The following is a 15,889-nucleotide window of genomic DNA, read 5'->3' as shown; positions in this document are numbered from 1 at the left end:
TAGATCGCCTTCTATTTGTGTTCCAAAGCTAATTCCACCACTACCTAACTTTGGCAGGCTATTTAATCTCTAAGTCTCCTGCCTCATCGGTAAATATCTCGGGGGCTGTTATGAGAATTTAATAAGACAGTGTGTAAAGCGTTTTTCAGTTGTTAGAACATATCAGACACTTAGAGCTGTTACAGTTATTATTCGTCAGAAGAGTCAATTTCTTACAAAAGGCTTATTCTTGACGTCACGCTCACCCCCTCCCGCGAGAGGATTTGGTTGGTGGATCCCCTCAGCAGTAGCAGCCACGTCCACTCAAAACCGTGAAGTTTCAAGAGCCATCAAGCTTCAATGGGTGATCTGAGCTAACTGCGGTAATGAGGAAAGCTAAGGAAACATGCCACCTAGTTAAGAAGACACCTAGGCCATTAAGGAGGGGAAGCCTTGAGAGCCTTTACTAACTCCTAAAATGTATTCGTCATTTAACAAATGTTCATGAATATCTTTCTGCACCAGGCACCGTACTGGTAACAAAATAGAGTCCTCGTTCCTTTGGAGTTGACATTCTACTTATGACATTCTACTATATGCTTTAGTTCACCAAGCGGTTTCAGACACATCACATCGTTCGATCCTCACAAACGTGCTACAGTTAGGGCAAGAATTACTACTTTAGCAACACAGATGGAAAAAGTTGGTTTAGAAAAGTTTACGTAACTCGAAATGGAGTTCACAGAGTAAAGGGTTCGGACTTCAAACACCTCCTTGCAGATAAGCCGCCACCAAGCCCGCACTCCGCACCCAAACTGGCTGCACCCGAAGTGGCTGCACTCGAACTGCAGCCCGCGCCGCGACCCGGACCCCTCCCAGGAGCCCCTCCCAGCAGCCCCTCCCAGGACCCCCTCGGCCCCGCCGCGCCGCAGTTCCCGACTTTCCGCTTCCAACAACTACTATGCTCGCCCCACCCCCGTGCACGCCCCTCACCTGGCCTCCGAGGGGCCCAAAGTGAAAGGACGAAGGGGCGAAGAGGGAGCGGCAGAGGCGCTAATTGCCGGAAGCTGTCCCTTTTGACCCCGGAAGTTCCCTCTGCCACGGCAGGCGTAGTTCCGGTTAGGCGGCAGAGTTTGTTTACGTTGCTCTCAGATCTAGCGGCTGCCTTCCCCAGCTCAGGCTCCAAAATGGGAAAATCCTTCGCCAATTTCATGTGCAAGAAGGACTTTCATCCTGCCTCCAAATCCAACATCAAAAAAGTGAGTACGGGGAGCAGGCCCTTGGCGCCTGGGTTCCCAGGGGTTCCTGGAGGTGAGAGTGGTGGTGTCTCTGGGATCCCTGGGACAGTCGCCTCTTCTCCATGCCTAAAGCCCTGGCGTTCTCGTCCCTTCCCGGCTGGCCCTCGACGTTTATTCTATTATACATCAGCCAGGAGACGGGCGGCTCTGTGTGCTCTTTCGGTTTTGTCAGCTAGAATGTAAATCTTTAAGATATGAAGACCGATAACCGGCTTCCTCATAACTTCCCGCAGCAGATTCTGATGTTGTCTTTTCGAATCCCAGAGATCACGGCTTCTGAGCTCCGCTGTCCTGTACAAAGAAGACTCCCTGTCTATTTAAGATAGATCTTAAAAGGGAAATAAAGTCACACCTTGCTTACTCTTTTTATCCCACTTGATCATGTACCGTCTGTCTGGTGACCTCATTGAACTTTGGCTTTTTAAATAACCACTTACAGGTCTACTACGTCCAGTACAGAAAAACTGTGTTGAATATTATAGTAGTGGAAAGCAGAATGGTGAGGTAGGAGGAGTATGAGCATTGAAACCAGACCTAGATTCTGTTTTTCCAGCACAGTCACTTTTAGCCCTGAGACCTTACACAAAATATTTAATGTCCCTGATCCTCAGTGTCCTAATGTATAAGTTAAGAATGATTAATATCAGTTGCCTTGACTTGTGAAATTGTTATGAGGACTAAATAAGATGGTGTAGATAAAGACTTTGAAACAAGTACCACCACCTAGCACTCTGCCCAACACATAAAGGGAGTGCTCAATAAAATGTTAATTGCCTCTACACACACCCTTATCCTTAGTCTGCTCCTAAAATACAGGTGGTAACAAGAGTGTCATCCCTGGCCCATGTCTTGCTTACTCTGTATGCTTTCCCAAACAATCACAGCCAATTTTATAGTTTTAACCACCCCTTATTTACTCCTGACTCTCAAATCTACAGTGCGAGATCTTTCCCCTTAGCTGGAGGCACCTGAAGACAACTATATACTAGACAGTTTCATCTTGATATCGTACAGGCATCTCAAACTCAACATATTTGAAATGGAATTTACCTTTTATCCTAAATCTGCTCTTCTTTTTATACTTCCTGTTCTCATATCAGTAGGAAATACAGGTAGTAACACAACCCTTCATCCAGTCACCCAGGCCAGAGACTCAGGATTCGTCCTTTCCCATCACTCCTTTATCTTGTCAGCTAATAATTTCTATTGGTCTTACGTCTCAGGTATCTGTTGAATCCATCTCTCCTCCTTGTCACTACTGCCTGTATCTTAGCTTAGACCTTCATCATCTTTCACCTAGACAGTTATATTTCCTAGCTGGTTTTTCTGCTGCCAGTCTTGACCCCTCTCAAATCCATTCTCTACCCATCTAGCCATCAGAATAATTTTTTTTTAATTTAACAGTTTTATTGAGGTATAATTCACATACCGTACAATCACCCATTTAAAGTGTTCAATTCAGTAGTTTTTAGTATATTTATGAATTTTATCATCACCACAAAAGTTCTAAAAGGTTTTCATCACCCCCCCCTACCCCGCTTAAACCCATATCTATTAACAGTCACTCCCCATTTGTCCTTAATCCTTCCCCCTCCCCAGCCCTAGTCAACCACTAATCTGCTTTTTGTTTCTGTGGATTTGCCTATTCTGGACATTTCATATAAATGGAATCATGCAATATGTGATTTTTTTGTGACTGCCTTCTTTCACTTAGTATAATGTTTCAGAGTTCATGTTGTAGAATGTATCAGTATTACATTCCTTTTTATTGCTGAATAATTCCATTATATGGATATAGCACATTTTATTTATCCATCATTTGATGAATATTTGGGTGTTTCCATAGAGTAGTCATTTTAAAGCGCAACTCTGATTTCTTCTAGCTCCTTATTAAAATACTACAGGATTAAGTCCAGGTAACCAGGCTCCAGTTTATTTTTCCTTCTTCATGCCTTACTGCTATTCTCCCACCATAGATTTTATACTCCGGTAAAATCAAGCTACTCAATTCCTGTTTTACACTTTTGGATCTTTGTCTGAGTTGTTCCCTCTGCTGGTAATATCTTACCCTGTTTTTCCCTTGGCAAAATTTTGATATGCTTCAAAATCCTGTTTAACATGTATGAAGCTACTTGTGTAACAGGGTTACTTATTGCAGCTGAGTTTGTAATAGTAAAAGATTGGAAATTTCTTAATGCCCATCAGTACAGCAGGAGATTGGTTAAATGAATGGTGGTGTAGCCCCACAAAAGAATGATATTCTTCAGCACCCCATCCTCCAGAAAACAAGAAAGTGTTTTGTTTACTGATCTGGGAATGATCTTCATGGTATAGAATTTTATTTTATACATATTCTCTGTGTACAGCATATTGTATATATATGCTGTATATGTTACCACTTATGAAAAGAGTGACCAAAAAATGCATGTGTGTATATTATATTATGTATATTATGTGTATGTCCATGTGAACATCTTTGGAAGGATATACAAAACAGGAATAATATTGGCTACCTGTGAATATAGTTACTTCATTTAAAAAATAAAGAACTTCTAAAAACCAAAACTTGGCTATAAAGCATTCCATTATACCAGCCTTCTTCCTTGCCCCCTAGAACACTGTCTTGTTCTCTTTCTTCATGTTGAACATATTCTGTTCCAAATATCAATTTTTATTGTTACTATTTTTTTTCCCAGCTGAGGATTTATTGGCGTAAATGCAACCATATAGAAACATAGTTATGAAAAACACAGTCACCATGTGCCCCCCCTCCCCCGCCCTCAGCCCAGGCCCAAATATTGTTACTGTTTATTTACACAATTCCTGTCTTTTTTATTATGAAATATCTTAAACATACGGAAAAGTTAGTATGATTTTCTATTAGCAGATTCTGAGCATTTTGTAGGCAAGAATATGTTTTACTACTTTTTAGTCTAGTTCATCATAAATATTCATGTATTTAAGCTCTTGAGCAATTGAGACTAGTAAAATAACTTTGTAAAATCTAAAGTTTTAAATAAATGGTAGTTATTGTTAGAAGTAATATGTTAATCATTAGAATGTTATTATTAATATATTATTTGACCAGGCAATGACACCTTGCATTTTTCTATTGCAACTGTTTGCATTTTGAGCTACAGTGAAAATTCCAAACATGTGCCTTTTACTGCTCATCCCAAGTGTAGACTTTTCTTCTACTATAACGTTATATTGGTTATGGCATGTATATTATGTTATGAAGGCAGTGGAAGAAACTTTCAGAAACTTATACCAAAAGAAATTTCTGGTATATCTGTCCCTGAAGGGTTCTCTTTTCATTTCTATTTTTGCTTTTATCTCATATTAATCTCAGATTATGGTGCCCATAGAAGCTTCCTATCTGAGCACTATTAAATACTGATAACTACTGTTTTGCATCTAAAATTGAATAATGGCAGTCTTGTCCCCCATCGTTCTCCCCACACTTATCTGCCCCCACCTACATTTAATAATTATAATTTCATCAGTGTAAGTATTTTTCCTTGAATTTACCTTCTTAAAACTTAGCTTGTTGGGAGAGAAAGTTTTGCCTTGCTGTTTATGTTGAATGGTTATCAAACATTTTGTCCTTTACTTTATAGGAGGTGGGAAGTCACTGATACCTTTTAAACCTGGAAGTAACATGATTAAATATCCTTGCCTAAGTTGTGTGGGCTTTTTACCTTCACCACTTTTACGATTCTGAGAATTTCACATAGGGACGCATTCAGCCTATGGTGGTGGTGCTCTTGAGCAACTGCAGGACGTCAGATGCATCTCTTTGATTCCTCTCTTGTCTCTTCCCTTTTTTCTACAACTACCTTTCATCTCCTTTCCTTTTTTTCTCCTATTTGTCTTCCATTTCTCCTCTCTTGGGGTGTCATTGACACCCACTGGCATCCATGGGCACCGTTTAACCTTACTGGTTGTGCCCTGTATGTTTTTTGGACTAGACATATTCCATGTAGAGAGATGGTCGTTCTCATCTCTGAAACAACAGAGGGACTTAATGCAAGAAGCAGTTGTACCCCAAGTGCTCAGCGTGGTTCTCAAGTTTGACATTTTTGCCTGAAAGTTTAGGTGTTTTGAATGATTATATTTAAGGACTTGTATAAAAGCACAAATCAGATTTTCAACTGTTGTTTTGTGATAATGACATTATGACCAAAATAGATGATGTTGTAAACTATATACAATAGCATTTTATATTTTATTATAAAGAGAGCAAACTTCCTACTTAAGTTTTGTACTTTACTAATTTAGGTATGGATGGCAGAACAGAAAATATCATATGATAAGAAGAAACAAGAAGAATTAATGCAACAATATCTTAAAGAACAAGAATCATATGATAATAGGTAAGAAATTCCACTATGCTGGTGTTTTTAGAATAGTCAATTGCATGAGAATATCCTTTACTGAATCATATATTAAATTAGCTTTATTGAATTGAATGCCCCAATGATAGGATTGTATTCCCTGTGAACTGTCTTTACTCTTATATTGATAGATGGGCACTTTTTCCAACCTTACCCATAATTCACATAAAATATTGATTGATGTGACTCCACATACAGTTTATAGGGAAGTCCCAACTTATACAAAACTTAGAAGAAAAATAAATGTCTATACTTGAACTACTGAGGCCTCTTACAAAGATATTTCTTCAACATACACTGAAATGAAAAGGTGCACAGGACAGCTTCAAGAAGTAAATTGAAGTGTCTCTACTTGACCTGCGTGTCATTGTTCTGTTAATGGCAGGATCAGAGCTACAGTTAGTTCTTCATTGGTTTACTACGGTACAGTACCTGCCCTTTAGCTATTGTCATTTATGTTTGTATTTGCAGGTCTAACTCTGAAGCTGATTTCTCTTGGTTAATCAAGCAAATGAATAGTGGTGCTTTAGTTAGATAAGTCATATTTTCTCTTCCACTCAGTCGTATATTTCATCAAAACATGGAACTTAAGCGAAGTAATACTAAACTATTACTAAATACTCTCTTTAAAATATAGTATATGAGAGCAAAATTAAAGAAATAAAATGTTTAGTTTAATTAAGTACTTTTCTCACTCATTTATTTAATCTGATTAACTTTTATTGAGTGCCTACTTCATGTAAGACAACAAATGGTGTTGTAGTGGCCTATAAAATTGTGATGCATAGTTTCTACCCCCAAGAAAATCTAATAAGGGATATGTACATACATATAGTTCAAGGCTGAAAGTAATAACTGATTGAAAACACACTTTATAAAAACTGTGACATGCTAGCATAAGAAAATAATTCCATTTGGGATAACAAGGTAAGACTTCATAAAAGAGGTGACATTTAAGCTGAACTGTGAAGAATGGTAAGGATTTAGATCTTTGGTTCTCAACTGAGGGCCATTATTGCCCCCAGGAGACATGTGGCAATGTTTGGACACATTTTTTTTTTTTTAATTTATTTTTGGCTGTGTTGGGTTTTTGTTGCTGCACACGGGCTTTCTCTAGTTGCGGTGAGCGGGGGCTACTCTTTGTTGCAGTGCATGGGCTTCTCATTGCGGTGGCTTCTGTTGTTGTGGAGCACGGGCTCTAGGCGGGTGGGCTCCAGTAGTTGTGGTGCATGGGCTTCAGTAGTTGTGGCTCACGGGCTTTAGAGTGCAGGCTCAGTAGTTGTGGCGCACGGGCTTAGTTGCTCCGCGGCATGTGGGATCTTCCCGGACCAGGGCTCGAACCTGTGTCCCCTGCATTGGCAGGCAGATTCTTAACCACTACGCTACCAGGGAAGTCCACATTTTTTTTTTAATTAAAAAAATATATTTATTTATTTATTTTGGCCGCGTCTGGTCTTAGTTGCGGCATGTGGGATCTTCATTGTAGCATGTGGGATCTTTCGTTCTGGCGTGTGGGCTCTAGAGCATGCAGGCTTGGTAGTTGCAGCGTGCTGGCTCTCTAGTTGTGGCGCGTGGGTTTTAGAGCACACAGGCTTAGTTGCCCTGTGGCATGTGGGATCTTAGTTCCCCGACCAGTGATAGAACCTGTGTCCCCTGCTTTGGAAGGCGGATTCTTAATTACTGGACCTCCAGGGAAGTCCCTAGACACATTTTTTGATTGTCACAACTCAGGGGTTGGGTGATAAGAGCACCTAGTGGGTAGATTCTAGGGATGCTGTAAAACAGCCTACAGTGCACTCAAAGAATGATCAAGTCCAAAATGTCAATAGCACTACCGTTTAGAGACCGTGATTTACATATAGTAAAAGCTTATTAAAGATGATCACGGTGGGAAGATGGAGAGGATGTTCAGAAAACAGCCAATATAGTTGAGTTACACCAATGAAGAGATAGTGGAGGTGGAAATATTTGAAGCTATTCACATATCCTGAACTTTGCCCACTGATGTCAGTATTCATTGATAGATCTTGCCTGCATCAGTTATTACTGTGGTATTCTAATAGTGATTTTCTGTTTCAGTCCCTCTACATTGTTTAATTTGAATTTTTCTGGAAAGAGGATTTTTCTCTTTCACTCACTTATTTATTTAATCATTTATTCCTATCAGCATGGACTCAGATATTTATTTAATCAGTTATAATCTAATACTCTTATTTATATTTTTGCTCAAATTGTTCTAGTTTTGGCCTTTGCCTGCTCTGTCAGCTTGACTCCTATGTCCATTTAACATGCCCCATCCTTTTTTAAAAAAAAAAAAAAAAAAAATTCTTCCTGGCACTACAAGATCCTCAAAAATTTGTCTTTTATTTTTCCCTGCTCCAGCATTGGAATCAACCTGGTTCCTTTTATTGGAGAAAGATATTTACAAACCAGGATCTGGACACTAGGTGTGTTCATTGCTTTTAGGTTTGTTTGTTTGAATTTATGAGTATATAAAAGCAAATTTATGAGTATGTGGAGTGATTTGCTACAGTTTTCTGTTTTCCTCATTCAGAAGTATTGTCCTTGATAGCCAATTCTGTTCCTTAGTACTCTATTTTTTTCCCTTTTAAGTTTTTAACTGTCCTAGATGTTTCTTAATGTTTGTGGATATTGATCCCTACATACTTTTTTTTAAAGATGACAATCACATTTATTATTCTGACTGGATAAATAAAAGGATGTCCAAAAATCTGTACATTTCACTCTGCTTAGAGTCAACAGCAAAAAAAAAAACAAAAAAAAGAATCTGTACAGGATTTTAGTTGAAGTTAAAACAGAAATGCCAATATCATAGCTTTTCCTTTTATTTTGTATACCTGTTGAGTTTTGCACAAAATGAAATTGATATTCCAGTTTTGATTTTGTTATTTTCATTTCAATATAAATGAAATGCTTTTTCGGGGGTGGGAATATATAAAACAAAATTTGCCATTTTTAAGTGTGCAGTTCAGCAGCGTTAATTACATTCACAGTGTTGGTACCATTACCACTGTCTATTTCCAAAATTTTTTTCATTACCCCAAATAGAAACTCTATACCCGTTAAACAATAACTCCATTCCCCCTCCCTCCAGCCCCTGGTAAACACTATTCTTCTTTCTGTCTCTATGAATTTGCCTATTCTAGATATACTATATAAGTGGCATTACACAACATTTGTCCTTTTGTGTCTGGTGTACTTCACTTAGTATAACATGTTCAAGTTTCATCCATATTGTAGCATGTATCACAGCTTATTCCTTTTTATGGCCAAATAACATTCCATTGTATGTGTATACCACAGTTGGTCTACCCATTCATCCATCAGTGGACACTTGAATTGCTTCTACCATTTGGTTGTTTTGAATAATGCTGCTATAAACATTGGCATACACATATTGTTCAGCTCCCTATTTTCAGTTCCTTTGGGTATTACCTAGGAGTAGAATTGCTGGATCATCTGGTAATTCTGTGTTTGGCTGTTGAAGAACCACCCAACAGTTTTCCATAGGGGCTGTACCATTTTACATTCCCACCAGCAATGCAGTTTTTCCACATCCTTGCCAACATTTGTTATTTTCCTTTTTTTTTTTTTTTTTGATGATAGGCATCCTAATGAGTACAACATGGTATCTCATGGTTTTAATTTACATTTCCCTAATAACTAGTGATGTTGAGCTTTTCATGTGGTCCATTTTAATTTTTTAAATGGTGTTAATTTAATATGATATAATTTATACACTTTAAAGTATATGTTGGTTTTAAGTGTATTTATAGAGTTTGGAGCCATCACCATAACTCATTTCAGAACATTTTCATCATCTGAAAAAGAAATCTTGTACCCATTAGCAGTCACTCCCCATTCCCACACCCTGTGCCCCCTAATACCTCTCAGCTCTAAGCAACCACTAATTTATTTGTCTCTATAGATTCACCTATTCTGGAAATGTCATATAAATGGGATCATATAATATGTGGTCTTTTGTGATTGGCTTCTTTCATTTAATATAATTATTTAAAATTTAAAAATTAAAAATTTTTAAATGTATTTTAAAAAACATTTTTTTCAGTGTTTTTGAAGTTCATCCATGTTGTAGCATGTGTCAGTAGTTCATTCCCTTTTATTGCTGAATAATATCGCACTGTATAGAGGTAGATCCTGTCATCCTTTTGCCCTCTTCTTCTTTTACAATTCTTTGTAAACACCCGTGGAAATAAAAAGTGACGAACTATAATCATGTAGGCTATCCTTTGTGATAGCCTTTTCCAAATAAGAGAAAATTCTGTTCACTCTTTAGCCTTTTTCTTTATAATCAGTACTTTACTTGGATCTTATGAATTAAAACTTTAACTTGACCATTCATTCAATTAGTAGCAGAGCTTTTTTTCTAAAAAGCACAGCATATCTCTCTAAACAGAACCCAAACAGGGAACTTTTCGTGTTAAAACAGAAATGATAAAAACAAAATGAAGGGCTTCCCTGGTGGTGCAGTGGTTAAGAATCCGCCTGCCAACGCAGGGGACATGGTTTCGAGCCCTGGTCTGGGAAGGTCCCACATACCGCAGAGCAACTAAGCCCATGCGCCACAACTACTGAGCCAGCACTCTAGAGCCCGCGAGCCACAACTGCTGAAGCCTGCATGCCTAGAGCCCATGCTCCACAACAAGAGAAGCCACAGCAACGAGAAGCCCGCACACCACCACGAAGAGTAGCCCCCGCTCACTGCAACTGGAGAAAGCCCGCACGCAGCAGCGAAGACCCAGTGCAGCCAAAATAAATAAATAAACAAAATAAATAAATTTATTAAAAAAAAAAAGAAAGAAAATGATTTTTAAGATGCAGCAGTCCATCATAGTAATTAACCTGTTGTAGATTATCTTTAAACTATTCTCTCTTCATTGGCCTCGCTAAAGAATTTGATTCTTTTATTGCCTTTGACTCTTTTAAGAATTAATTGGATTTGCCTTCCTAAAGAAATTCCAGAGAGACTCATTTTTCTAGAACTGTTTGATTCCTCACAATTAAGAAAAAATGTTGGCACTATTTAACTTAATTCCAAATTTGCGTTGGCGTATAGGATTTCAAAGTTGTCCCTATTTCCACAGCATTTCAAAGTTTAAGAAAAGCATGTGAGGGGAAGCATGGCATTTTTTCCCTCATTTCAGTTGGGAGGGCCGGGATCTCTCAGGTAATGAGAAAGTCTCAGAATTTACAACTAGTTACTAAAGAGGCAGTACTGTTGGAATTTCCAATCAGATATTTCAGATGTCACCTAATCAGTGGAGTAAACTTCTGGAACTTTATCTCTAATAAATATATTTTATCCTAATTCCCTTAGGATTTAGGGGTATGGAGGGACAGTTTTTCTGTAATTTTTTCCTCCTACAAAAAATTGCTAACTTTATGTCTTGTTTTATTTAGATTGCTTATGGGAGATGAACGTGTAAAGAATGGCCTTAATTTCATGTATGAGGCTCCACCAGGGGCTAAAAAAGGTACTCGGTCATTTCCTTTTTTTAAGTCTTTGATGTGTTTGCAACTAAAGATTGAGAACTGTTATGACAGACATTTTTTAGAAGTTGCTCTTCATCTTTTAAAATTGCTATTATTTCTGTAAAATAATCTTTTAAAATACTACAATCAATACAGTAGAATAAATACTAAAAATATTTGTCTAATCTAGTAATAATTTCATGACTTGTCCTTTGGGGAGGAAAATAATCTCAACATCACCAGAAGTACATTTATTCTTTTATAATTTGTGTATTTAGTCCTTCTTACTGAGTATACTTGTAAATACAAAGCATAATATTCACTGTCAATGGAAAATATAAAAATTTAAAGACTAGAAATAAATGTGCTTATTAAATACTATCTTATTCACTGTTTTTTATCCTTCAGTGATTTGAATTTTATCTTAAGAAAAAAAGTCAAACTAATACATTCTTACAAGTTACAATTAAATACCATGATATCATAGTGTCGTATATGATAGAAGAGTTTTATGTTGAAGTTTTTAACCTACCTTTTTTTCCTCCCATGTTTTTGATATGCAATCAAGAAAACAAAGAGGTAAAGTACTATTTTCTATGTTTGGATTTATTTGCAATAGATTGTAATTTTATGGAAAAATTGAAAGACTTTAATGAATGTTTTTAGAAAGAAGAAACAGAAGGAGAGACCGAATACAAATTTGAATGGCAAAAAGGGGCCCCACGAGAAAAGTAAGAGCTGGTTTTCTTTTAAGATAAAATGTGTATCATTAAATTTATCTAATATCCCATCTTATGTTGCCTTTTTATTCATTAGAGAAAGCAACTAATGTGAAAAGTTATTTTTAATGATTTGTCTTATGCAACTCATTTGCTTGATTATAGTCTTTAGTTCTATTTTAATTTTTTTCATTTTTTTAAATCACAGATCATCAGACTGGATACTTAATAATGAAGTGGTGTTTGGAAATACTAAATAGATTTTATGGTTCTATTTATTTATTGAAGTTGTACATTTCATAATTTACTCAGAACTATAAAACTATTTTTAGTTTACTTATTAAATTATTCTTAATATTGCGTTTGTACATTTTCTCTCCTTAATAGATATGCCAAAGATGACATGAACATCAGAGATCAGCCCTTTGGTATTCAGGCAAGTGACACATATTTATACTGTAAGAATAAGTTTTTTTTATAAACACTTCTTTATACTGTTGTCCAAAAGGTATTTAAAGCTGAAAAGATAATATCAGATAATAGAAGGACTAGGAGAGAAAATATTAAATGTACTAAACTGATAAAAGATAGGATTCAAAGTTTTGTTGTGAGGGTTATAATGATAATGGTCTCTGTGGTTTTCAAGGAATTTGGAGAATTAGCTCAAGGTCAAAAAAATATATAAAACTGTCTGGAACCAGAACAAACTATCATCAGAGGGCCAGGTCCTTGTTATAAATAACAATTTTTTGAACACTGCCTTACTTATTCATTTACATATTACTGCTATATTGGCAGAGTTGGGTAGTTGCAACAGAGACCTTTGGCCCCATAAACCCTATAATATTTGCTATCTGGCCCTTTACAGAAAAAGTATGCCAGCCCCTGGTTTAGAAAATTGAAACCTCAAAGGTTAATTTTTTAAAATGAGAGGATTTAACATGAGGCCATGACATCATTCTTTTTTGGTATTTTGCCATTTCTTTTTGGATGACATTGTTTTATTGCCACAAAGTAACACACAAAAAGAAATAGGAGGGACTTCTCTGGTGGTCCAGTGGTTAAGAATCCGCCTTCCATGCAAGGATTCTTCAATATACGCAGATCAATCAGTGTGATACACCATATTAACAAATTGAAGGATAAAAACTATATGATAATCTCAGTAGATGCAGAAAAAGCTTTCGACAAAATTCAACACCAATTTATGATAAAAACTCTCTAGAAAGTAGGCATAGAGGGAACCTACCTCAACATAATAAAGGCCATATATGACAAACCCACAGCCAACATCGTTCTCAATGGTGAAAAACTGAAACCATTTCCACTAAGATCAGGAACAAGACAAGGTTGCCCACTCTCACCACTAATATTCAACATAGTTTTGGAAGCTTTAGCCACAGCAATCAGAGAAGAAAAAGAAATAAAAGGAATCCAGATCAGAAAAGAAGAAGAAAAACTGTCACTGTTTGCAGATGACATGATACTATACCTACAGAATCCTAAAGATGCTACCAGAAAACTACTAGAGCTAATCAATGAATTTGGTAAAGTAGCAGGATACAAAATTAATGCACAGAAATCTCTTGCATTCCTATACACTAATGATGAAAAATCTGAAAGAGAAATTAAGGAAACACTCCCATTTACCATTGCAACAAAAAGAATAAAATACCTAGGAATAAACCTACCTAAGGAGACAAAAGACCTGTATGCAGAAAACTGTAAGACACTGATGAAAGAAATTGAAGATGATACAAACAGATGGAGAGATACTATGTTCTTGGATTGGAAGAATCAACATTGTGAAAATGACTATTATACCCAAAGCAATCTACAGATTCAGTGCAATCCCAATCAAACCACCAATGGCGTTTTTCACAGAACTAGAACAAAAAATTTCACAATTTGTATGGAAACACAAAGACCCCAAATAGCCAAAGCAATCTTGAGAAAGAAAAATGGAGCTGGAGGAAACAGGCTTCCTGACTTCAGACTATATGACAAAGCTACAGTAATCAAGACAGTATGATACTGGCACAAAAAGAGACATACAGATCAATGGAACAGGATAGGAAGCCCAGAGGTAAACCCACGCACATATGGTCACCTTATTTTTGATAAAGGAGGCAAGAACATACGGTGGAGAAAAGACAGCCTCTTCAATAAGTGGTGCTGGGAAAACTGGACTGCTCCATGTAGAAGAATGAAATTAGAACACTTCCTAACACCATACACAAAAATAAGCTCGAAATGGATTAAAGACCTAAATGTAAGGCCAGACACTATAAAACTCTTAGAGGAAAACATAGGCAGAACACTCTATGACATAAATCACAGCAAGATCCTTTTTGACCCACCTCCTAGAGAAATGGAAATAAAAACAAAAATAAATGGGACCTAATGAAACTTAAAAGCTTTTGCACAGCAAAGGAAACCATAAACAAGACGAGAAGACAACCCTCAGAATGGGAGAAAGTATTTGCAAATGAAGCAGCTGACAAAGGATTAATCTCCAAAATTTACAAGCAGCTCATGCAGCTCAATAACAAAAAAACAAACAACCCAATCCAAAAATGGGCAGAAGACCTAAATAGACATTTCTCCAAAGAAGATATACAGATTGCCAACAAACACATGAAAGAATGCTCAACATCATTAATCATTATAGAAATGCAAATCAAAACTACAATGAATTATCACCTCACACCAGTCAGAATGGCCATCATCAAAAAATCTAGAAACAATAAATGCTGGAGAGGGTGTGGAGAAAAGGGAACCCTCTTGCACTGTTGGTGGGAATGTAAATTGATACAGCCACTACGGAGAACAGTATGGAGGTTCCTTAAAAAACTAAAAATACAACTACCATATGACCCAGCAGTCCCACTACTGGGCATATACCCTGAGAAAACCATAATTCAAAAAGAGTCATGTACCACAGTGTTCACTGCAGCTCTATTTACAATAGCCAGAACATGGAAGCAACCTAAGTGTCCATCAACAGATGAATGGATAAAGAAGATGTGGCACATAAACACAATGGAATATTACTCAGCCATAAAAAGAAACGAAATTGAGTTATTTGTAGTGAGGTGGATGGACCTAGACTCTGTCATACAGAGTGAAGTAAGTCAGAAAAAGAAAAACAAATACCGTATGCTAACACATATATATGGAATCTAAAAAAAATAAATAAATAATGGTCATGAAGAACCTAGGGGTAAGATGGGAATAAAGATGCAGACCTACTAGAGAATGGACTTGAGGATACGGGGAAGGGGAAGGGTAAGCTGGGACAAAGTGAGAGAGTGGCGTGGACATATATACACTACCAAAAGTAAAATAGATAGCTAGTGGGAAACAGCCACATAGCACAGGGAGATCAGCTCGGTGCTTTGTGACCACCTAGAGGGGTGGGATAGGGAGGGTGGGAGGGAGGGAGATGCAAAATGGAAGAGATATGGGGACGTATGTATATGTATAACTGATTCACTTTGTTATAAAGCAGAAACTAACACACCATTGTAAAGCAATTATACTCCAATAAAGATGTTTAAAAAAGAAAAACACAAAAAAACCCCACTTCCTAACACCGTACACAAAAATAAGCTCAAATTGGATTAAAGACCTAAATGTAAGGTCAGACACTATAAAACTCTTAGAGGAAAACATAGGCGGAACACTCTATGGCATAAATCACAGCAGGATCCTTTTTGACCCACCTCCTAGAGAAATGGAAATAAAAACACAAATAAACAAATGGGACCTAATGAAACAAGCTTTTGCACAGCAAAGGAAACCATAAGACGAAAAGACAACCCTCAGAATGGGAGAAAGTATTTGCAAATGAAGCAGCTGACAAAGGATTAATCTCCAAAATTTACAAGCAGCTCATGCAGCTCAATATCAAAAAAACAAACAACCCAATCCAAAAATGGGCAGAAGACCTAAATAGACATTTCTCCAAAGAAGATATACA

At 37.1% G+C, this 15,889-nt stretch overlaps 2 protein-coding genes across 5 annotated transcripts in view; one reads left to right on the top strand and one right to left on the bottom strand.

The window, feature by feature from the left end:
* SCRN3 (secernin 3) overlaps positions 1-1,052 on the bottom strand; it is a 35,482-nt gene extending 34,430 nt beyond the window's left edge. For 3 of the 4 annotated variants that reach the window (XM_059928119.1, XM_059928121.1, XM_059928122.1), the window contains exon 1: positions 973-1,052. The gene's annotated coding sequence lies outside the window, so the exon portion shown is untranslated. The remainder of the gene's footprint in view (positions 1-972) is intronic. The other variant, XM_059928123.1, reaches the window with a different exon arrangement.
* Positions 1,053-1,073: 21 nt separating this feature from the next.
* The window catches only part of CIR1 (corepressor interacting with RBPJ, CIR1), a 40,485-nt gene continuing 25,669 nt past the window's right edge, over positions 1,074-15,889 (top strand). The window contains exons 1-6 of the mRNA XM_059928118.1: positions 1,074-1,238; positions 5,559-5,653; positions 11,117-11,190; positions 11,757-11,767; positions 11,855-11,919; positions 12,295-12,343. Of these exons, the coding sequence (XP_059784101.1) occupies positions 1,167-1,238; positions 5,559-5,653; positions 11,117-11,190; positions 11,757-11,767; positions 11,855-11,919; positions 12,295-12,343 (366 nt within the window). The 5' untranslated portion in view covers positions 1,074-1,166. The remainder of the gene's footprint in view (positions 1,239-5,558; positions 5,654-11,116; positions 11,191-11,756; positions 11,768-11,854; positions 11,920-12,294; positions 12,344-15,889) is intronic.

This window comes from Balaenoptera ricei, chromosome 7 (genome assembly GCF_028023285.1).
Source record: "Balaenoptera ricei isolate mBalRic1 chromosome 7, mBalRic1.hap2, whole genome shotgun sequence".
NCBI classification, from domain to species: Eukaryota; Metazoa; Chordata; class Mammalia; order Artiodactyla; family Balaenopteridae; genus Balaenoptera; species Balaenoptera ricei.
This window is presented reverse-complemented; position numbering and strand designations above follow the sequence as displayed.